The 25615-nt window shown below is 34.3% G+C and overlaps 2 protein-coding genes across 2 annotated transcripts in view; one reads left to right on the top strand and one right to left on the bottom strand.

Annotated features, from left to right (window-relative positions):
* IMMP2L (inner mitochondrial membrane peptidase subunit 2) overlaps positions 1–25615 on the top strand; it is a gene marked incomplete at its 5' end in the record, with an annotated part of 844107 nt that overhangs the window by 379152 nt on the left and 439340 nt on the right. The gene's annotated exons all lie outside the window — the stretch shown is intronic.
* LRRN3 (leucine rich repeat neuronal 3) lies at positions 6609–8735 on the bottom strand (the record flags this gene model as incomplete). The annotated part of the gene is made up of 1 exon (XM_079711280.1): positions 6609–8735. The coding sequence occupies one exon, from the start codon at positions 8733–8735 to the stop codon at positions 6609–6611; it is 2127 nt and encodes a 708-aa protein (XP_079567406.1).

Genomic DNA, 25615 nt, shown 5'->3' with positions numbered 1-25615 from the left:
TGAGTACTTGGTGAATATGCTTATTTTAAAAGTTCAATTTATAATATATGCAGGTTTTTGGAGGTTGTTTTGTTTTGTGTGTGTGTATTTTTTTGTTTGTTTGTTTGTTTGCTAAACCAGTGCTCACAGTTGTGCCTTTGGCAAGTAATAACTGAAAGTTGGCAAACTGGAGCCCTTTACCCCAATCCCTCATGCAGAACCGACATAGGAATATTATAAGTGAACATGTTGATGGAAATAGTTAGAAGACAATAGCACAATTAATGAATCTGGTATATTATTGATGGAGTGTTCCCTCCTTAAAATACCACCTATTAGTTATTTTTTGTATGGCATGCCAGAAAAGTACCTGGGTATTATTATTTTTCATGATGTTGTACCTTTTGGTTTTTCTGCTCTATGATATTATTATCTTGGGAAAGAAAATTACTTCTCTGAGACTGATGTATAAAATGAGAGTGTTAACACTGAACCCACAAGGATTTCATGAAAATTGAATTAATATAAGTGTGTGTGTGTTACACGCGTGTGAGAGAGAGACGTGCATATAGAGAAACAGAGACCAGGAGGGTGAGCAAGCACATTCTTCAGTATGCCTAACACATAGTAAGATGGTAAATATTCATTTTTCCCACACCCCTTCTCCTTTAGATCTGTAGTGGATTTCTTACAACCATACAAATTTTTAGCCTGGCACATATTCAGCATTCAGTAAGTGTTTGTTTCCTTTCTTTCTAGTTTTTATCTTGTTACTCAAGGAAATATGAATGTATATTTATTCAAATATAATAATGTTGATAATATATTTATTAATTGTTATGCATTATATGTGCCAAGAAAATCTCTCAAGCATCATATTATGACTTCAGGCCTGAGCCTGGACTGAGATGCACGTAACCCATTGGTTGGAAGAACCTAACTCCCCTTATCTAACACGGTTGTTTTTGATGTAGCTCATTTTTTCAATGCAGTCTATTAAATCTATATGAATATATATAGATATGGATTTTGACAGAAAAAAGAAATAAATGTTTTATTTCCTTCTATTATACCTTTTCTCTATTGAAGGATTCTTATTTTTACACTCAAGGGTTTGAATTGGGTAGTTAGAATCACATAGTTATATAAATTCATGCATTTTGTACATAAATGTGTTTTTAAATTCTAATAAAATAAACAATTTAATGTAAAAATCATATATTGGAATGTTGGTTTGTTGATTGACTAGGAAACAGGGGTGGGAATCCCAGAAGCCTTAAAGTTATTTTGGGGACATGATTTTTTTGTTCTTTATTGACTACATGACTCCTCTCTGCAATCATTATTAAAGAGATGTTTACCAGAGGTATCTGTCTTTAATCCCAGTTTTGATAGTGAATTTCAATTTTGTATAGTATTCTTTTGAAGAACTCTTTCAGTGTGTTTGATCATATTCCTGTAGTGATAACACCTCTGATGGTTTAAGAACTGTTTGTCTTTACCAACCTTGAATCTGGTACCTCAACTGACAGAGAAGTTATTTTATTACACTCTGATTCTTTCAGTGCTAGGATTAGGAGGGTCAATTTATGTCCTAAGTTTACTCCATTGTTTGTTGCAGAGTCTGATAAACATTATAAATGGATATCACAATTGGATTTTGAATCAATGACTTGACACCAAACCATATATTTTAATGAGAAGCTGGATTTTCCTTACGATGGTCACATAATGGTATTAGTTTCTTGAAGATGTATTAGAGTTAGAAAAGATAAAGACACAAAGCACTGTGAGGTCTTCAAATGCCATTGTAGTTCACTCTTCTGAAAGACTTGCCAAGGTTAACCACAATTCTTTTTGCTATGCTTTCTTACTCTGGACCACACTACAATAATTTTGAAATCATATGTGATAAATTTGCTCTGAATTTATTACTTATTTAAATACCTCACTTTGCTTTTAAGAGAAAACTGTATCGATGTATCTGTTATATACATGACCCCTTATTTGGTATTGACTATATGGCTTTATTCAAAGGTAAGCTAAGAGCTCTCTGATATATATGTAAAGTGAACTAGAATAGGTAGGTTCAAATCTCTATGGGCTTGTCTATTTTCAGTAGGAATAAAAAGGAATTGTGTTCTATTTCATGTATTTTCTCACTTGAGAATACTGAACGCTTACTAGTCAATTCACAAGCACCTTTGTTATATCATTAATGGAATGTTTAGGCCAGATTTTGGAAAAAATCTATATTTTACTAGAATATTCTTCTTTAAAGCTTGTATTTTAATAATTTTACTTGGAATTGGATATATGTGGCTATTACAATTAACTCAGATTTTGCCATTTTATTCCTGTGTACAAACAGTGTTTTTATTTTTCCCTTGCTTCAGAGAAATAATATAAACCAAATTGGTGGTCACCCCTAACAATAAAGTCCTCACTTTTCAAATTAACACACGAAAGTAGCCACTATTGTGTTGAAACTGGAGTCAGTTTCTTTCATTTTCCAGAACTCCATGACAGGCATGGCTTTTTCATTCCAGTACAATACTGCCATGCTCCCAAGCACAGCCTAGTTAACAATGCATTAGTCAGGGTAAAATGATATTATAAAGGTGGGGGCTATAGAACTCAGGGTGCAGATACTACCATTTGAAAGAGAAGATCATTTTAGTCTTTCTGTTTAGATTTATCCCCAAATGACCATTTGGGTTGCTTGATATACTAAACATACCTGTAACAACCATATTCTTTGAAAAAACTTTTACTTATTTGTTATCATTTGTTTTGGAAAGTTAGAGAAAGAGAGACAAGAGAGACAGACATTGAATCAAAGAAAATGTAGCCACAATATAATTACTATTTATAATTCCCTGTCTCCTAGAAAGTCAGCATTGTGATGAAGCTAAAGATGTTGCTTTATGTTTATATATACGATGAGAATTTTTTCTTGCTGTTTATGACAGCTGTGAGAACATTTTATTGGAATTTTCTCTTTCTTTAGCAAATAAATGCTCAAACTTTTAGTTGTTTTGTTTGCTTTATTGGTTACTGACCTATCACTTCTAATTTTTCATGTAAAAGGCTAATCTATGGAGTTTTTCTTCATAGTTGTTGGAAGATTTTATAAGAGTGGATAGAGTAAGTTGGTCTTCCTCATAAAATACATAAACATTTTAGCAGTGCTAGATTACCTTCTTGAATTTAACTTATATTTCTTGCGTGATCATTCTATGTTGAAAATAGGGGAAACATAATAGTTATCCATGTTTTTGTGCCTAGAAATAATTTTTGGTAAGTAGACATGCCTGTTTATTTAACCAGTCTGAGGATGGTGTTAGGCTAGTATCTATCTATCTATCATGAATAAAATCAATAATAAATTTGAATTAAGTTCCTATATTAACATGTTGTGATAAATAAAATATTTTAGACCAAAGAAAAAAAATATGATTTTCTGAACATTACCATTCTGTGAAAGTATAGATTGAAGCTGGGTCTCCACTAGGTAACATTGTTAACACATATTTGTGAAATCAGTGATACATAACCAGAATGCAAACCAGTTGAATATAAGCCCCTTAATGGTGGGGAATTTGTCCTGTCCACTTCTATTTTCCCAGTGACTAATAGCCATACAATACATATATATTGAATATAAACAAAAGAAAATATAGTTAAATGAATAGACTAAGGAATTATAATGTTAAAATTATGCTTGCTGTTATATAGTGTTGCTTAAGAAATTTTTACGTAATTAGAATAAATTTAAGAACTGCAGTAAGTATCAACGGACTGACATATGTACCATAAATCTATTTCATTTCTTTCTAAGTAAAATGGTTACATATGACTGGCAGCATATTGTTACTTGGCTTTGCTGACAGTTGCACATTTTGCTTCACATTGTATACATTTTTGTATTCAACTAGACATGCTTATTTATAGAAAATTTGGATTTATTTTGTAGTGTAAATTATAACATATATAATTCTTGTAAAATTATTTTTTTCTAAAAAAATGTTTTCCTTCATGCAATGTGAGGGGAACATGTGGCATTCATAGAGATATAAACTTTAGAATTTTATTTATTATAGGCAAAGTTTGCCTTTGTATCCATTTGGTATCACCAAATTGTAAGTTACATGCTTTGAGTACTTTAACCAGTGCTTAGTTAATTTTATGTGAGGTTTAGGAGGTAATATAGGGAGTATGAAATGCCATTCTGTTGTTGAAGCAAATGTCTTTTTTTCTTTTTCTCACTGGCAATTTAGATTAAAATTTGAGCAAGTAAATAGGATCATGATTTGCTTTAAGTATCTCTATTTATTCCACTGTAACAAAAATACTTCATTTTAGTGCTCACTGTTAGGTATCTATTCCGAGTACTTATTTACTGCAATTTCTCTAAGAAAAATGTAGCTTGAAATGGATTCTCAGCTTTACCATATGTTTGATATAGTTCTTCCTGAAGATAGAAACATACAAGAAATCTGAGCAAGTTCTTGCTGACCTATACAATACCTGCATCCTAATAGGTCATATTTCAGCTCCTATATTTTTGATAAATAGCCTGGCTCTTTTAAAAAGCTCTGTCCGTGGTGCTGAAACCTCTTATGATGTATGAGCATGTCTTACTGATAAATTCCAATGTCAGCCTCTCTGTGATAGTGATTCATCAGGTTGTAAAGTTTGTGTTTGGGAAACACATTTAATTAACAAGTTTCATATTTTGGTTGTGTTAAAATTAACACAGTTGTCCTTTCGTTTTAAAGAGTTCGTAACAATTACTTTCCAACATTGTCAAAAACAGCTAATACTTAATTAGAAACTGTCAGTGCTATCACAAAAGCAAATGTCTAGTATTAACAAATAAACCGATATGATTTCAGTGGTAGAAATGTTTACAGGCCAGTGACATGTTGATGATATGCAGAAAGCTACGGTAAGAGAACTTAAACACTAGATTATGAACAGATTAAGTAGCAGTTAACATGGAAGACTTGTAGCTTTGTAGAGATAAGCAATTTGCCTATAAAAAGTAAGGCTTATTACCTTCTGTAAATTTTTTTTTAGTGTTTCAGGATGTTTTCTTTGTACACAAATACATTGGTTTTGTAGGACTATGGGTTTTTGTTTGTAAATATGACTAAAGCCCTAAAAATCTTGGTTGCTTTTTCCAGGTAAAATTCTTGTATTTTCTGTATAAGACTCTAAAATAATTAGTAATGTTATTAGCACTTCAATTCAGTGATTCTCAATCTTTCTAAGCTGTGTTATTTAGGTGCTTACAGTCATGGAAAACTGCACTTAATTTTTTTCTTTTATTCTAAGTCTCGGAAGCTTTTCATGAGCAAAACTGTCCTCTTAAATTTCTATTGAACTCTGGAACTTCTTCCACTATGAATTCAGTATATCTTAAAATAAAATTTTAAAATCCTAGTTTACTAAAATTCTAAAATCCATTGTTATCCTGGGGAAAAGAACCATCCACTTTGATCATAACTGTCTTTAAGTCAGTACCAACTAGGTTAGTTGCTATACAAGTATATAAACCTCCTTCTTTGGGGGTCATGTAGAACATGTTTCCTTGCTGTATTTGCAACATAGAAGATTATTAGATTATTTGCTTGTTATTGCAGTGAAGCTCATTAAGTGTTTACAATCACAGCAAGATTTGAAAATTACACCTAGATCATAAGTCCTACGGAAATTTGGCGATATTTTCTGCAAAGCAAGCAGCCTAATGTTGAGCTACTACCAATTATTAAAATAAGACTTTCATTTCCTTAGATACTGGGTTTACATTATATGAACTTAATAATTAAATCCACTCCAAAAGCTGCTTGTTAAGAAAAGAAAATCTATAAGTGAATACATAATTTCCAAGAGGATTTGTTTCTGTCAATAAAGTGTTAAGTACAATGTTATTGTTGCCTTTCAATATTGATAAAGTGCCTTCTAAAATCCATTTTTGTGCATTATAAAAATGTAGTTACATCACCCAGTAAATGTGTCTTACTCTTAGCATTCCAGATTTCATTATAGAAAAACACTTTTTGAAAACATTGTCATTTAAATGATATCTGGTCAAATGATATTTCCCAGAAATTATTCTTTATTTAGAAACAAAAACAAGACAAAAGCAATTGATTTTAATCCAAAATGTATTTTTCCTTATAAAAGAGGTCCACGTATTCACTGTGTCTACTCTACAGAATTTGTCCATTTTATTACACCACGTGTCAATTCAAGTTTATCTGGTCAATGCAAAAACTCGTGGCTAACATGTGTAATACAACACAGGAGGAGGTATTGCTCAGTTCAACTACTCTTATATATTTAAAAAAAATACAGAAATGTTTTTGTCCACTTTAACTGTAGTCCAGACATAAAAGTTACATGAAAGTTCTAGAAAATGGAATTGTTTTATTTGGTTGCCACAGTACCCTTCGAAGCCAGTTAATTAAAATGCTGAACTTGTACATATGTCCATTGGTCAGGAGCAGCATTGGTGAAGCTTAAACTTCCTTCTACAAAGTAATATTTCTCTGCCTTTTTTTTTTTTTTAAAGTACAACCACAGTTTTGAGTTTTCTTTGAAGTAGATTTAGTTAGTTGTTTTTAGGACATGTTTGTTGGCACACCTATAACAGTTGCTTTTACTTCCAATGCTGTACCTTTTTCTTTGCCTGCTTCCCAGAGGTTGATCAGAGGAGGATAAAGCTCACTGAATGCAAAGGTTGGTTTCTGTAAGTAATTTCTCACATAGTTACGTCCACCATCACAGTTCATTTCTTGAGAGAGGCAGCTGAAAAGACATATCATACCAATAATCCCCAGAAAACCTCCAAGGTAGGCCATAAATGTTGTGGTGTTACTCTTATCATACTCTTTTGGATCAGGGTGCAAACCTTTTGTGGTGACATTTACACATTGTTTTCTGCTTTTTTGATAGATGGTGGGGATATCAATACAAATCTTATACTCAGTTGATGGGTTCAGATGAGTAAGATTATATACCTTGACATCAGATGGTATTCGAGCACTTTGGGCAGCATGGGAATTTTGAGTCTTGACAAAGGCTGTCCACTTAACACTGGATTTGAGAATTTTAGAACTTGCTTTCCAAGACACCAGAACTGAGTTGGCCTGAACATCTTTTATTTTAATATTCAAGGATCCATTGTTATCCTGGGGAAAAGAGCCATCCACTTTGATCATAATAGACTTCAAGTCAGCACCAACCAGGTTAGTTGCTATACAGGTATATAAACCCCCTTCTGTTGGGGTGATGCCACTTATATCTAGTGTGCCTTCAGAGTGGACATAGAACTTGTCTGTCAGAGTATTAGGCAAGAGTTTTTTACCAGAAGGTATGATCCAGGAGATTTCAGGCTGTGGCTCTGCAGTAGCTCTGCAGTGTAAGGAAACATAGCTCCCAGTTTCTAAATCCAGATTAGAAGGAAAACTCTCGGGAGCTATAAGAGGGAGACAAATTTCCATCATTTCCCTGAAATGCACCTGCCGAACATTCTGGCCTTGGAATTCAGGTGGGTCCACGCAAAACAGTGAATCTGGCTCCATAAATCGAATGTTGGTTTTGTTCATATTAATCCAACGGATGACACAATCACACCTGATGGGATTGCTGTGTATGCTGATTTCCTTGAGGTTTGGCAGAGACTCAATGGTACTGCGGTACAGGGCACTAAGGGCATTGCTGTTAAGCATGAGTGATTCCAGCTTGGGTAGTCTGAAAAATGCATTTGGGTGAATGTAAGACAACCTGGGGTTGTTAGTAGCTTCTATTTTTCTTAAATCTGGCAAATTATCCACAGCAAGACTGTCGATGGAAATCAGCTCAGGCATATTGTTTATCCCCAATTCTTTTAAATGTAGCATATTGCTAAAATCACCCCTCCGTATTCTATTAATGGGATTTTTATTTAGATCCAAAAATTTGAGGTTTACCACTTTTTGAAGAGCAACATGGGGCACTTTAATAAGCCTGTTGTCATAAAAAGAGATGCTTTCTAAGTTTTCAAGTCCAGCCAAGGCATTATCTGGTATTTCCGTGAGGTTTATACCAGCTATAACCAGGCTGCGAAGATTGATAAGAGGCTTAAAGTTCATGTCTTTGATTCTGATGATTGGATTTTCCCCAATCATCAGAATCTCCAGATTAGGAAGAGCCTCAAACCACTTACTGTTGATCATCTGCAATCTATTTGAATTGAGATGAAGTCGAAGAAGATTATGTAGGCCAATAAAGGCTCCGGGTGAAATTGTAGAAAGCAAGTTGTGATTAATATAGAGTTCTTGTAAGTTACTAAGTCCAGACAGACATTTTTCAGGCAGCTCTGTAAGTTTGTTTTCCTCCAGGTACACAGAAAGAAGCTGAGGCATCTTTTTTACATTAATATTGGTAACTGAAGATAAATTGTTTTGAGATAAGTCCAGGCCAGTAAGATTTACTGGAAAGTCTATGGAGTATTCAATTTTGGCAATATTGTTAGTCTGTAGGAGCAGAATCTGTGTGTCAGCAGGCAATCTGGCTGGGAAATTTGAAAGACCTAAATCATTACAATCCACTGTAGATGCTTCCATATAAATGGATCTAGGTGTAAACCAGGGCCGGATTTCACATGTACATAATTGTGGGCAATCTGCTTTTTTATCTACAGCTTGTACTAGTGTAGTGATAGCTAGGCCAAGTAGCACGTGAATTTGGAGTGGCAGGTCCTTCATCTTAGCTTTCTTCTTCAGAGATTTAATGGGTCCTTAAGGATTCCACGGTCACTGCTAGTAAGATCAGTAAGAGCTGATAGATAAGGAAAATAGTTGCTTTTGTCAAATGATGAATGCCATAGAACTGCAAAGATTTTCTTCATGGAGATAAGTGCCAGTGCCACAATTGCATTGTCCAGAAATGTCATGCATGTTGAAGAAAAGGTTCCTATCTCCTTTATGATAGAATATTGATATACTTTTTGAAGATGGAGTATGTATAGATGGTCACAGGAAATTAAGCAGTTCATTTATTTAACAGTGTAATATTCACATCCCATGCTTGTTCAGTACTTGCAGGAATAGCAGCATGATGCTAACTATAATAAAATAAAATATAAAAGAAAAAAGAGAAAAATAATTAGTCCAAAGGGAAAAACCCACAATATCCATTAACTAATTATGATTATCTTATATATAATATTCTTAGTTTCCAGTTAATTCAGTATGTTTTGATGACTTTATCCTTGTTATGACTGTCCTTAATAGTTATTGGCCCAGACATTGGATAGGCTGGATTTTTTTTTTTTTTGGAGTATAGTTGATTTACAATGTTGTATTAGTTTCAGGTGTGTACATCAAAGTGAATCAGTTATACATATACATATATACACTCTTTTTTAGATTCTTTTCCCATATAAGCCATTACAGAGTACTGAGTAGACTAGCCTGTGTTATATAGTAGGTCTTTATTAGTTATCTATTTTATATATAGTATATGTCAATCCCAATCTCCCAACTTATCCCTCCCCTCCTTTCCCCTCTGGTAACCATAAGTTTGTTTTCTACATCTGTGACTCTATTTCTGTTTTGTAAATAAGTTCATTTGCACCATTTTTTTAGATCCACATATAAGCAATATACTTGTCTTTCTCTGTCTCACTTACTTTACTCAGTATGACAATCTCTAGGTCCATCCATATTGCTGCAAATGGCATTATTTCATTCTTTTTTGTGGCTGCGAAAGTGGATCTTTAGAAGACTGAAGTTGCATTAAATGTAAAAATTGTGCTGCCAGAATTTTTCTTTGTTTTCAAATAGTTGCTTGTTTATAGCCTGTAATTTTATTTATTATTTGTCGTTCTCTTTGACAATTAGTTATAGGGGAAAAAAAAGAAAACCTTTCAGTGATGGCTTTTTTATTTTCTCTTAGGCAAAATTAAAAGTTTATAAATAAATAATACTGTTCAGTTACCATCAAATGAGTTAGGCTGTGGTTCCTCAGGTTCCCAGGAGATGACATTTAGAAACAAAATTATAAAATGAACTAGAAATTATGGAATTTCGCTGAATTTTTCATTTTAATTCATATTTCTCTCCACAGTCTCCTTTGTATAAAGTGACTTGAATTTTGCAGCATTTGGAAAAGGTAGTCTAACTTGCTGTAGATGTACCTGTATATTGTCATACTTAACTGAAATTCAGATTAATGTTAGACTGTTTTATTTTTCCCTGAAAATAACTTACATTCCATTAGTTACTAACAACGAAAAAGTAACTGATTACATCGCTAATACAGACACTTAGATGTACCTTCTTTTAAATGGTTACTGACGTCTTTATCATAACAATAAGCAATCTGAAACCAAGTTGCAATTTTGATATGTGCTATATTGTAAAATACCACATTACTTTTACATGTACACTCCATCCGTTGGACTGCCGGTGAGCCCTCCCCGCAGGTGTGCAGGACAGCTGGAGCACGGCTGGACTGTTCATTCTGAGACTTCTTGCCTACCAGCAGTAATGGTCTGCTGAATAATCAGTCTGTGAATACTGTTCTTTTCTTTCATCTCTGCCCAATATTGAAATTCATAATGGCATTGTTGAGTGACTCTAAGGTAGGTACTTCAGTGATAGAGATCAATGTATTTGGAGATATGGTCTCTACAGAGAGATAAAACACTTTCTTTTTAATTTAGAACATTCTTTGGTTTTCAAAATTGTTGGAATATTTATAGTTCAAAGTCACACCTAATTCTCCTCTTATCCTTTAAGAGATGTGATAAAACTGGATCATGAAGTTCAGGTAACTCCTAAGTTATCTTGAATTAAGTGTCTTTGCTTTTTTTGTTTGTTTGTTTTGTTTTGTTACTTCACCTATTTGCTGATCAAAATTCCTTTTTTAAATACTGTTCACCTATTACTCTTAATCTGTTTTAAGTAAGCTCTAAGCCCCTTGAGGAAAGAATTTAATATAACTGCTTCTTCCCTGAAGATGTTTTATAAATCCTTAACCCTCCACGATCTGGGGTCCCTCCTCTTTTTCTCTGTGTTTCTTGTCATTTTCTGCCATTCTGCATGCAGCCTTCTCTCTGCCAGTAGAACTGTGGGTGCCTCACCCTTTTCTCTCTGCCTGGATTGCCTGTTTCTTTGTTTTACATTAATTATTGCTGTTTTATCAACCCTCAGTTCAAGCATCACCTCTTTGTGAATCCTTCCATATAACCCCTCCCCCCAGTTGTACTTTAGCTGCCCTCTGAGGTCGTTCAGTGGCCCCAGCACACACCTCTGTCTGAATATTTAGTTGGTTCTCTGCCCCACCAGACACTCACTTCCTTGAGAGCCTGAGGAGGCCTGCCAGCTCCTGGGCATGGTAATTAGAACATAGTAGATGCTCAAGAAATGTTTTCAGTGAACTGATAAATGAGTTATATTACTTAATAAATGTACATATTCATGTTTGCTACATACAATTTAAGCAGTTCGGTTTGTTTGATTTCCTAATTTTAGTATTCAACTGGTTTAACTTGGGTAAATCTATTAGTTACACAGAATGTGTGTTACCTTTATTACTAAAATCCAAAGATTAAATTTGAGTGTAATACAAAGGAACTAGACTTTAAAGTCAATCTTATATTATATCTTAGTTTATTCCTCAATTTATCCAGTCAACATTTAATGAACACCTTTTTTGTGCCAGTTATTGGGTTAATAGTTGGAGGATAAAAAGATGACTTAAATATGGTCTCTTCCCTTCATAAGTTTTCAGTCTTTCTGGGGAGACACAGGTAAACAGATGGTTACAATTCAGTGTCAGAGATGAAATGGGAGCACATAGGAGAGGCATCTGGATAAAACTTAAAATAGAAGTCTATTGCCTCTTTATTCTCAAAATGAAGAGAAAAACCTAGGTACAAAGTATAAATTTCTGCATGTTGCCATAAATCACTCAGTTGAGAACTGAGCCATCATAACTTCTGCCAAATAACCAGTTATATCCACTTTCTCTGGCAGAGCAAAAAGACTCCTATATTCTCCTTTATGTTAACTAGAGGATTAGAAATGTTCAAGGTGAAACATTCTTTCTGGGGGGATGTTAACCTAATAATACCACTTTTTGTTTTAAAATTTTTGTATTTTCTTAAATTAGAAACTCTATTCTGACCTCATTTCATCATTTTGGCATAGCCATATGCCAGAAACAACCCTATCTGAACTATATTTATTCTGCAAGCTTTTGAAAATAAGGAGAGTTCTTAAAGTGGTGAACAAATTCAAATTTTATTTCTCCAGGTCTGTAGGAAGAAATTGTCAGTATGGGAAGTACAACAGAGGATATGTAAATTTTGCCTTTATTGTAATATTGATTTTTTTCTCATGTATTTGAAAATGATTATGATACTTTCACTATTGGATTATTTGGCATGGATTGTTTGCAGGATAGTAAGGCAGTAATAATATCTTATATCTTAGAGCTTTGTGGTTTTCCAAGCCCTTTGTTATTCATTATTTTATGTTAATAGTGGCCTTGAAACAGATTGGAGAGGGATTTTAACCACTATTTATTTATTTATTTATTTGTAAGGGTATTGACACCTATCTGCCTGAAATCACACAGCTAATAATTGATGAGGTGGGATTAGAACCCAGGTTTTATCCTTAGGCTTGCATACATATGTAGAGATGCTATGAAATTATTTTAACAGAAGGTAATGTAGTGATGTTTTTCTTAGGAAGGGCTGGCATTGCCTTTGACTTCAGCTTTTCAAATTTAGAAAATTAATTTTATCAACCTACTAATAGTCACTAGGGTGTGATTCACACTAACCAAACTCACAAGGGACAAAACCCAAATGCCAATACATTACAATGAGAAATATGACTGTCAAGAGAGTACAAATACTTGAATCTGCTGGTCAGTGCTTTTGCTCCATTTAAAAAATCTACTTGGAAATACAAATTATGAATCTGCAATTTGTTTGTAATTATAGAGTCAGGTTCAGGGAAGTTAGGTTAGACTTCTTAATTATCATCATCATCAGAAATGATAGCCTGACATACCTGCTTTAGTAAAGAGTATATCGTTGCCAGAAACTGGACCTCTTGAGTCTCATGGCCCTTAGCATGACCTCAACCCCCAAACATCTATGCTGGGAAACTTCCTGGATTCATTCTTGGTCACCTCTCATCTGTGTCATGATAATCATTTGTTTACACTTCTTTTTTCCCTTACTGGCCATAAAATTATTAGACAGTAGATTATTACTAGACATTAGATTATTAGACTATTTCCTTACTAGATATAAGATTATTAGATTATTATTTTCTTACTAGATTATGAGATTATTATTATTAGGAACTGTGTTCAGCTTACTTTTGATTATATTAGTACATTTGATCGGTTGATTAGTACCTAGGCCAGTATACAGGTCATTAAACAAATGTTTGCTGCATGCTAACTCACAATTGTGTCTTTCTATAATTCATGTTGGATGATAGAATATGGAATAATGATTAAAATGACTGTTTCCCTTCTTAAGTAACTTAAAATTAACAACATAGGAAAAAAATAAAGAGAAAAAGATATGCTCCCAGATTTTTACAGAATATTTTTCTTATTGTTTGGTGGTTAGAGAGTAGATATAGGGGACTTCCCTGGTGGCTCAGTGGTTAAGAATCCGCCTGCCAATGCAGGGGACACGGGTTCGAGCCCTGGTTTGGGAAGATCCCACATGACGTGAAGTCACTAAGCCCATGCGCCACACCTACTGAGCCTGCGCTCTAGTGACCGCGAGCCACAGCTACTGAAGCCCACGTGCCTGGAGCCCGTGCTCCACAACAAGAGAAGCCACTGCAATGAGAAGCCTGTGCACCACAACAAAGAGTAGCCCCTGCTCGCCTCAACTAGGGAAAGCCCGTGTGCAGCAACGAAGACCCAACGCAGCCAAAAATAAATAAATAAATAAAATAAAAATTTATTTAAAAAAAAGAACGTAGAAGTAACACAGTTATACTGCCACTTTTCCACTGGCAAAACAGAAAGTGGTTCACTTTACCAGCACCAGTTTAAAAACATAGCTGTTCTTTAGGTACACTTTAGCTTTATCAGTGAGAAAATGGTTTCTGCTGGTGGCTATTTTGAGATTTGGGCTAGATAACAGTGATAATGGTCATGTTGATTTTAGAAGGAGATATTGTCATTTGTTTTTTTATGTGCATTGGTGTAAAATTTTTTTTAAATAAACTATGTCATTAAAAAATAGATGGACCAGCTGAATCCCATTTTCACTTTTTGAGAATTTTAATGCGTGTGCCCTAAACCCTCTCACTTCTATCCTCCCTCATCTTTCCCTCTTCTACTTTTACTTTTTGAATATAATGAAAAAAATAAACTCTCTGAAAAATGTTTTCAAACTTAGAAAATTTGTATTGTGTAATTATTGATATACTTACATAATTTCCCATACTCCATCAATTTGCTGGGATTATTTTTTCTTCTAAAGAGTAGGAAAACTATACTTCAAAAAGTCAATATTTCAACTTAGGTTTTGAAGGTTTTAGGACTGTTGCCTGGGTAGATGATCTGGAGCCTAGCATTGGGACTGGGACATAATAGGTCTTCAAATAAATATTATATTATGGATGGATGGGTAATAAGTCTTCAAATAAATATTATATTATGGATGGATGGGTGGATGGATGGATGTAAAGTAGATAACATGTAGATAAAATATTTTGCTTCTCTTTTTTAAAATAAATTAAGCCATATGCAAGTAAATCTTAATAGTGGATGAATTTTCATTAAATGATTTCTTGTTGTTAGGGTACACATTCATATATATAGTCATATGTAGGAGCTAAGGACCAACTCATAACTAACTATTGCTCTTTTCAGTTGTTTTTTCATCTAAAACTATTTTATAAGGTTATTTTTGTACCTTCTTTTATTTTTATTTATTTATTTTTAAATTTTTATTTATTTATTTATTTTTGGCTGCATTGGGTCTTCGTTGCCATGCGTGGGCTTTCTCTAGTTGCCTTGAGTGGGGCTACTCTTCGTTATGGCGTGCAGGCTTCTCATTGTGATGGCTTCTCTTGTTGCAGAGCACGGGATCTAGGCGTGTGAGCTTCAGTAGTTGTGGCATGCGGGCTCAGTAGCTGTGGCTCATGGGCTCTAGAGCACAGGCTCAGTGGCTGTGGCGCATGAGCTTAGTTGCTCCATGGCATGTGGGATCTTCCCAGACCAGGGCTCGAACCCGTGTCCCCTGCCTTGACAGGCAGATTCTTAACCACTGCACTACCAGGGAAGTCCCCCTTCTTTTAGTTTTAAAGGCAACAGAATCATATATTAAAGCAAAATAAGTTATAATTGAATATTATGCAAGTTCAAAAGACAATGTTAATGAAATGTCACCAGGAATGAAAACTGACATATCAATGAAATGTATTATATAAAGGCTCTTTTAAATGACTTGCATGAATGACTCATACAGTCCAAAATCAACCCTTATATAGAGCTTATCATCTATCTAGTTTTTCATTTATTCTTCCATTTGATCTGTCAATAAATATTTGCTGAGGGCCTACTGCATCAGTCACTGTGCTTGCATTTCTAATCTTTACATTTTATAAGATTTTTAAGAATTGAAAGATTAAAAGTGATTTTTCTTTGACAGAGAATAATTGGCAGTGAACTTAAGGCCCTTTTTCTGGGGGTGTGGGTGGTAAATTCAAAGACTTTTTTTTTTAATTTAGAAAGCATTTTAATATGTGGAATTTTCCGAATACATATGTCCTTTTGTGCTTTCTGAATTTTTCTCATGGTGTCTTTAATTTTTTTGTTGGCTTCCCCACATAGATTTTGCCTAAGGGAGAGTCAAAGATCTAAAGTGTTTTCTGTGTTTTAAATTAAACAAGTAATATATGTATAATTAGACTCTGACCAGCAGCATGAAACCTCACAGTTTAGGCCATTAAAAGAAAACAATTTTAAGAATTCTTATATCTTATATTTTTTTAATACCTGTGGACACTCGTAACTTTAGATTTCTTTAAATAAAAATAGACATTATTTTTAGATATAATTATGTATGCAACTTTTGAGAGCAAAAGCTACTTTTTTCTTGGTAAAAAGATCTTAATTCTTTAGCTTATTCTGTTTTTCTACAGTTATGAAACATTGACCAGATACCTCCTTTTTGGCAGGCACTGTTGTAGCTACTGCAAAGTCAACAATAAATAAGGTGAGCTATCTGCTCACCAAGTTCTGAGTTACTGAAGGAGAAAATAGCAGAGGATGATGCACAGTAGAGTTGACTTGTAATAGTAGTATGTGTACTACTCTATGGATGCACAAAGGAAGAGGCTTAGTTCTATCCATCCAGTGGAAGTAACCTGAATGTTCTGTGTTCTTTTATGATGCTTATAAAAAATCAACTGAAGTAGTGGGGAAACACATGGGTAAGAAAATGTAAAATCCAGTACCTTTCAGGTGAATTTTTACAATCCTAAAGCTTAAGAACAAAGTGTGGCTCCTTCCCCGTACCTCATTATGTGTATTATATAGACTACAGAGTCTGAAGAAGAGAAGCATTTGGATACTTAAGATAAAAAATTGTTCAAGATAGGAGGTTGCTATGGCTACATTAAAGCCCAGTTTTTCCTTTTCTTCTATAGCAAATTGCTAGCTAAGTTCATTTGTATAAAGTACTTAAATTCTATTCTCCCATTATCTGACTTTATATTCCTTTGTTGTAAGACTCAGTCTTTCTTCAATTCTAATTGAAGGTTCCATATCCCAAAGGTATTGTTACATTATTCTAAATGCATCCCTATAAAAGGCTATTCTTTTTTCCTTGAGAAATATTTATTTTCCAGTTTTTCAGAATTAACTGTTTAAATATCTAAGTCAACGTTCAGGGAGTGGATAATGATGACTATAGTAGTTTAATGGATACTATCTTAAAATATTTATCTGTTAATAAAAAATTGATATAGGGGAAGAAAATTTGCTTTGCATTATGAAATATGGATCAGGTTTACTAGGCGATTGTGTGATTGTAGACAGGACATTTTACTTTCCTGTGCCTCAAGTCATTGATCATTAAAATTTAGAAATTGGTTATATGATAGTTAAGGTTTCTTCATATTCTAAACTGACACTACTCTGAATATGAAACATATTTTAAAAGATGTCCAAAAAATAGCTGTGGGTAAGCTTACTTATTCAGTTTTAACCTTTGTATTTAATTGATCACTAATTTATGTTTAGTGCTGTAACCCTATGTCATAGACACATTAGGATCACTGAATTTTAGTCATTATGGGGCTTTTAAATGCTATCAGATTAATTACCTGCCATTATTCCTATTTCATTTTACGTTTACATCTAGCTGGTAGTAAATGAGGAAGAGAGTTACTTTAGTCATCATATTGAGGCACACTACACTGGATAAGTATATTGCCTGGATTATGTCCCTTGATGGAATAACTGAGGCAAAAATGAGTTGCCAGTAAGTATTAATATTGACATATGAACAATATATTCAATATGATATTTTTGCTAATTGGAAAGATATGGATTTTTAATAATATCAAGTTCCAGCCACCTGAGTAAATTTAGTATCATATAAAATTAGCATATTTTTGATGCCATAAAATTTTTTATTTGGAAATGGGCATACAGATCTGTTGATTCTCAACCTCATCTCAAATGTGAAAACCTTTGTTCAAATAAAGTCTCACCTAGATTCAGAAGAAGTCAAACATAGAAAGGAAGATCTATTCTGGTTAGCATGGGACATGAGATGGTGGAGGAGAGTGTGGTTCTGGAAAGATTTAGATGGTACCCAGCTTAGCCTTTCTGCCCATAGCATCTGATCCTGAAGAGGCTCCAAAGACCTCAGTTTTCTGAACCATCCATTTATTCCAATCCTCTCTTAGAAATGAGGTAAAGGAGGCTCTCAGAGTGAAATGACTCATACAAAGTGGTTCATTCTAAAACGGTGTTGAAAATTTGGAGAGACTTTAGGCATTCTTTCTAACACAAATTCCCCCACTGTCATCTCAGTCTATAGACCTGCCACAGTGAGGTCTCTTTCCCTTGACCTCGACTGAATCCTAATTGGTCTTTCTCCTTTCAAGTGAAAAAACCCTAAGTGTGTTATGATAGCACTCAGCTTCCATGGTAAGTATTTGCCAAGTAAGGGATGGGGCAAGGAAGAAGGAAGTGCTCTGGAGGAGGGTGGGTATGGTAAGAGCAGTTAGTAACAATACATCAATGGCAAGCATGTCCCATGTACCACTGGTCTCATGCCTCATGTAAGTTCTCACAGGTACTCCTCATGTCATCTCTTTTTGTAGACGCTAATATCGTCCTTAATTTTCACATGAGGCCAAAGAGGTTAAATGACTTGCCAGTTTACACCCCCTCAGATTCAAATCCCTTTATTTTGCCTCTGAACCACTGTTAAATTAATTAAACAAGGAGGCCATTAACTGATAGGACTCTAATTCTATGGTGACCTATGTAAGGAAGCCAAAATCTAAGCCTGTAAATGCCTCAAGGTTACAAAATCAAAATGCTAAGGACAAGCAGACAAATAGCTTACTAGGCTTTAAGCTATAGCCAATCAATAACTCCCTTTTTTTGCTTCCACATTTTTTCTCTCAAAGCCTCTCTCTGAGCTCCTGCCAATGGAGCCTCCTAACCACTTCCAGTTTGGCTCTACCCTATTCGAATCGATTTTTGCTCAAACTCTTAAAATCTTAATATTCCTCAGTTTATCTTTCACTACCACTAAGCTCTACTTCCTCTCAAATGTTTATTAACATAGTACCACTCATCTTAGTAACGATTCAGAAATGTATTTCCTATAACTGGATGAGTACACTGGCTTTTGTTGTTTGTTTCTCCTTCTCTGATAGAAAAGTTTTACTCAGATGAAATTTAGAAGGCAGTTGAGTGTTGCAGAAGGGAGCTAGAATAAGAAAAACTTTTTTCTAGGCCTAGTTTTGCTGTGTGATTCAGATAAATCATATTGCTCTCTGAATCTTAGTTTCCCACAAAATGTGGGGTTTGGACAAAATTTTCACTATTATTTCCAAATTGATTGTTAATGTTCTGGGAAATCCCATAAAGATTTTTTATAGAGTTACCATTATACAGAAATCTCTTTTAGAGCAAAATTATTTTTGTTATTTTACAGAATTTATGTGCTAAAATGTGTGTTGTTACCCACATATTTAGTGGATACTGTTTTTGAGGATGATTTCCTTAGATTCTGATATTTTGAGAATCTCAAATAAGATATTTTGAGATTCTCAAACTGGATAACATGCTCTTTTGTCATTATGATAGGAATAGCTGTAGCTAAAAAGAAAAAAAAAAGAGAGGAGATTTGATATTATTTTGTGTCCTTGTCATATTCCGGACATTCTATTTGAACAGAGAATATTAGTGCAGATCTTAAACAAGTCATGTACTATTTTCATCCCTCATGAAACTAGGCTCAGCTGACTCCCTTAGATTAAAATGTAGGCCTTGCAATGAATTTCTTTTAGAGAAACCAGGAGTAACTTAAACAGCACAATTCTTTTTTTCCTCCCGATTCTTAAAATACGCTTTGGGCAGATTGTGAGGTAGTCTTTAGATTTTTTATCTTTTTTCTTCTGCTGTTTTCAAAATTTGGGGCTTGTGCTATGTGGGGAGATCCATAGGGATAAAATAAAAAAGGATCAAGATAGTTTTCTTTAAAAAATAATGCTAAACATGGCACCCCAAAACAGCAGATTTGTGGCAGCTAGTTATAGCATAGCTACGATCAGAAAGGATAATTCGCAGTGCAGAAATTCCTCATTTATAATATTCTTTTAGAGAGTGGGGAATGCCGTCTGAGTCTCAGGAGTGTTTCATATTGGTGTAGTGATTTCTGTATACTTAAAAATAACAGGTTGTCATAATTCAAAAAGAAACATGCACCCCAATGTTCATTGCAGCATTGTTTACAATAGCCAGGTCATGGAAGCAACCTAAATGCCCATTGACAGATGAATGGATAAAGAAGATATGGTACATATATACAATGGAATATTACTCAGCCATAAAAAGGAACGAAATTGGGTCATTTGTAGAGACGTGGTTGGATCTAGAGACTGTCATACAGAGTGAAGTAAGTCAGAAAGAGAAAAACAAATATCGTATATTAACGCGTATATGTGGAACCTAGAAAAATGATACAGATGAACCAGTTTGCAGGGCAGAAATAGAGACAGAGATGTAGAGAACAAGCGTATGGACACCAAGGGGGGAAAGCGGCGGGGGTGGTGGGATGAATTGGGCAATTGGGATTGACATGTATACACTGATGTGTATAAAATGGGTGACTAATAAGAACCTGCTGTATAAAAAAATAAATAAAATTCTAAAATTAAAAAAAAGGTTGTGATTCTGTCATTTCTTACCATGAAAAAAATTCTGATTTGTATTTATTTTTAATTACAGTTTTTGTTCAACTGAGCATTTCATTAATAGCATTATTTGTGAAGTTGATTTTTGTATGTAATTAGCCAAACAAATGATATTTCTAAGCCGGAACTTGTTCTATTTATGCTTGTATTTCTTCGGTGAGAATCATTCCATGTATTGGGGAGCTCTAATTTATAACATAGCATAACATTACTTCATTCAATATTGTGTGAGAGCCAATGGAATTTGACTGTCTGATTTGCTTTTTAACTTCCTTTTTATCATTCTCTTGTTATTTAGCATTTGTATAGTCCCAAGTGTAGGTGTCTGTGGGGAAAAGCACTCATTTATGCATTATCCTTAACATTCACTCATCTTAGATTGAAGTATAATTATCTTATTTTCCAAATTAGAAAACAGAATAATGGAAAATTTGCTTCAGGTTATAATTAAACTATAGATCTCTATTTGGGTGATTAACAGTAATTTAGCAGCAGGGTATTGTGAAAGCATGCAGACCCCAAAATTAGGAGAAGACCTCATGACCTTTAGTGACTTGATTTCTAAAATGAGAGGTCCCTCCATGCTCTATAATTAAATAATTTTTGTAATAATCTTAAATAAGTTCAAAACTGTTTAAATATATTTCCTGAGCAAATATAACATACTACTGACAGAGAGTGACAGAATTTACATGGATATTTCATGATATTTTCAGATTTTCATGATGTTTATTCACATCTTTTACATGTGTGTCAAACTGTGGCATATAGATAGGGTGGGAATTTTACTAGGATCAGAAGTAGTCTATAAAAGGATTCTTAGGACCTGTACAATTCATAGGAAACTCGGAGATTTTTTTTTACTTGTATGTCAGGAACAATTTATATATGTGTAAAAAATAATTATTCTCTTTTCAAAACGTTCATGTACATGCACATGTGTAAGATCCATTAGTTCAGAAAATTCCCAATGTGATTGACTAAACTTATGTACTAAGGTTTCCCATTTTGTTCCAACTTTTATTCCTATCAGTAGAGTTTTGGGTAATTGACTTAGTTAGGCATCGATTTGTATTTGAAAACTTTCACATGGATAAAGAGGACAAGTCTGCCTAAATAAACTTTCCTTTTTCCCTTGATACTTTTGTTTTCTGAAAGCCTGTTCTTATTGTCCAGTTCCAGTTTATTTGGGTAGTGCAGTGGGACAATTTGTAAATGATGGCATCCTTCTGTCTTAAGAGGCATTTTCCAGCTGCATTTAGAGACAGTCTCTCTAGCAAATTCCCCTGATTGTGTGACAGGAGAAATACTTATATGGTACCTTGCAGTATGATGGTTTGGAAATGCATGTCTCAATGTAGACCTACTTTCAATTACCCTCCATTTCTGATGAAAACATTTGGGGTAATTTTCCAGACAATTCAAACAATTTTTAATTATTTTCTTCTTCATTATAAGGCAGCCAAATACCCTAACCTGTCTTTGAAGTCTCCATTCTTTGAGTCATCTGAAGACTGTCCATCTCCCTGGTGTAGTTAAAAGAAATATAGAGTGATTCCAGCCTGAGTTGACCAGGTACACATATGCTGCTCAGTGCTTTCTGATCACAAGCACTGCTCTCTCTGGCATCTTATACATGGGAGGACATGATAGGCATATATACCACCCCCAACAAAAAAAAAAAAAAAAGAAAAAAAGTGTGTTCTATATTGATTGTCACAAGTACAAGTAAATGCTTTCATCCTGATCTCAGGAGCGTTGGTTTTTGAAGCAGAGACATGCCATAAAAGATGACAGGAAAAAGATTTTCATCATGTGTGTGTTCTTTCATTAGCTCAGCTTGGCAGAACAGAAAGTCTTTGTTTTGTAAAGAAGATAAGGATGCCTCTGAACAAGAGTCCGATGATATACTGTAGATAGAAAGTGAAGAATATTTTAGTTGCAATATTATTACAGAAAACTGAAAGTTACATTTTAGAAAGGAATGTTCCTCTCACAGGAACTCAGAGTGCAGGGTCTCTGGGTAGTTCAGCTTCTGTTCTGCATATAATAAAAAAATTGGTTTTCATTGCTATTAAACAAAACAGCATGAATACCAGAGTTTTATATTTTTACTAAGAATTGTGAAAATAAAACACATTTTGAAAGGAATTGAAATAAAATGAGCTCCTATGGTCAACTCATTTCTTCAAATGCAGTGAACAAGGGGATGAATCATAGCATCACATTTCAGGTGTGCCATGGGTCAGCGCTTGTCTGCCCATGAGTTCAGTGATGGATGATGCTTTTCTGTTACTGTAACTGAGGGAGCTGATAATACAGATAAGGTCTGCATTATTAGTTCCTTATAATGAGCGTGGAATTGCTTGTATATTTTTATTTGAAAAGCGTGTCGGATTTCCCTCATGCTCTGTGATTTCCCCCTTATACTCTTGTCAAACTGTTTAAGACAAGTGCTATCTTTGAGTCCAGGGACTACAAGAAAGATTTTAAAATAGAACAATAATAAAAACTAATTTGAAAGCTTGAGAAAACCTTTCCAAATTACGGTTTTGAGTTTCAAAAGTAATCATCTAAACAAGGTATAGGGGGAGTTTTCATGCCTGTGTGCATGTTTGTGCATCTCTCAGTAAGAAGAAGCTCGCTACTAGACACGTCGTGTGCTCTTTAACACTTGTGTTGACAAATGATCATTGTGAGATGATCTGGTGGTACTTAGAGGAAGTCTGAAGGGGCAGACAGAGTTAGTTCTTGATGCACCCTAAGTCAGTGAAGCTTTATTATTTATCTCATGTGTGGAAGTAAAAGGTACTATATGCAACTTAAAGCTTTGAGTTTCCTTCTTCCTGTCACTTAACAACTTATAGCCACTTAACTTTCCAGTAGCCTCCCAATTGCTCTTTACTTGGAGTTAATTTTGTGGGACTACCTTAAGCAAACAACTTGTGAAATTTCGTTGCCTGAAACCTCCTTGAATTCATTTAATATTATTTATTTATTTATTTATTTATTTATATTTATTTATTTATTTTTTTTTTGCGGTACGCGGGCCTCTCACTGTTGTGGCCTCTCCCGTTGCGGAGCACAGGCTCCGGACACGCAGGCTCAGCGGCCATGGCTCACGGGCCCAGCCGCTCTGCGGCATGTGGGATCCTCCCGGACCGGGGCACAAACCCGCGTCTACTGCATCAGCAGGCGGACTCTGAACCACTGCGCCACCAGGGAAGCCCTAATATTATTTTTGACAGAGGGGACACGATTTGATTCATATTCTACCTGCTCATAATGGGCTTTATGATTAATTCTACTTTAATAAGTTTCCAGTAATATTCAACCACTATACCATTTAAGGATTAGGCTACATTTTGGTAATGAACATTTGGGGGATATGAGATGCCCAAAAATGGTGACATAAAAAAAGCAGCATGTGTTGCCTTTAAGTGTTGAGTAGAAACGATCAAAGTTTAAGGAGGAAGTAAAAAAGACAAAATGCCCATTTCTTTGAAAGGGAAAGTAGCACAATTTGTGATGCCTACAAATTTTGATTTTGTGTTAATAGGCAGTATAGGCCCTTGCTAACATTACTTCTTTTACAACAGCTACCTCATGAGGAGCTTGGGCAATATGCCAACTTAAGCTTTTTTTTTTTTTTTTTTTTTTTTGAGGTTCCACTTTGGCTAGAGGACCAGTCATGGAAAGGATTCTAAATCTTAATTAGGAGAAAGGATTCTTTCAAAACAAGGTTGTAAATTTGCATCCACTTTACACTTAAAAGCCTGGTATTCATCTAATATATGGATTAGGTGAAAAACTCTGTGACAAATCACCTGTTTGGAAGAATTTCTTAGTGATAAACTCTATACAGAAAATTTAGGAATACATTTAAAACTATCACTTTAAGCTAAGAGAAGCAAATAGTTTTACATTATGTTATAACAGCTTCACAGGGTCAGATTTAATATGTTTTTATTTTTGATTCCTGAATTTGAGTTAGGAGAAAAAACTTTCCCTTCACACAGTTGCATGATTCAAAACCTAGAATCCTTTAAATTTGATCTGGGACATTCACCAAAATTTACTATTCCCGTGTGCCCAAACAAAATTATTTTGTGAAGTAAAGTTGATTTACCATTAATTTGTATTGTAGGAATATTTCACATTGTTCAGCCAAGAATTAGTCAATATTAATTTCATATTATGAAGAAACTTTCTTTGAAGCTTAAGAATTTTTGTATTTAATACTTATATTTTTTATATCATATTTACATTTTAGATGTCTCTTCAGAGATAGCCATGTAGTAAAGTTTAGATTAAACCACTAAGGAGTTGGAGTTTAAGATCTAAATTTCAAGTAAACTAATTTTTTTTTCATGATGTTTTAAAATTGTAATACATGACCCTGGTTAGTAAGATATATCTTTGTCATTACTCCTGGTGTTGTGTAGGTTTTCTTGGAAGGTATAGTTTTGTTTCAGTGAATGAAAGCTATCCTCAGTGTATGAGAAGAATAATTAAACTGTGTCAGAATGATGAAAGATACGGAGTTGAAAATTCTAGTCTTGTGATTTTCTTTAACGACTGATCCCCAGCAATTATATGGAGAAACATAGATTAAAGAATATAATTTTCTCTAATGTAGACTTAATTCCAATATCCATGGACAGATAAGGTCTTTGATGCTTTACTTTCATATTTTACTGTAGTTCTGATCCTAACATTTCTTAAAGGTCTTTGTCATTTCCATGAATTTTTTGCTATCATATAACAATAGCAACAAATAACAAAACAGTGAAAGTAATAGCAGTCATAATATGCTACATTGCAAAAAAAAAACCTAAATTCATTTTTCAGATATGTCCCAGAATAATCCTGTCAGCTTGTGCTGTTATACCTGCTTAACAGTGATGAAATGAGGCTCAGAAAAATTTAACGAGTTGGTCAAAGTCTTAAGGGCTGGTAAGTGATGGCTCCTGAGCTTGATCCCAGATTCCCGATTCCATTATCGGTCATCTTTCTGTTAGGCTGTACTGCATAAAGCTTTGTGTTATAGATGCATAGGTGCTTGATTAGCCCCTTTATTAGTTGTTAATAAAGTACTTCCAGGTCTACACCAATGTCTTATTTACTTCATCAGCATACACAAGGCTGAA

This window comes from Hyperoodon ampullatus (genome assembly GCF_949752795.1).
Source record: "Hyperoodon ampullatus genome assembly, chromosome: 9".
Lineage (NCBI taxonomy): Eukaryota > Metazoa > Chordata > Mammalia > Artiodactyla > Ziphiidae > Hyperoodon > Hyperoodon ampullatus.
This window is presented reverse-complemented; position numbering and strand designations above follow the sequence as displayed.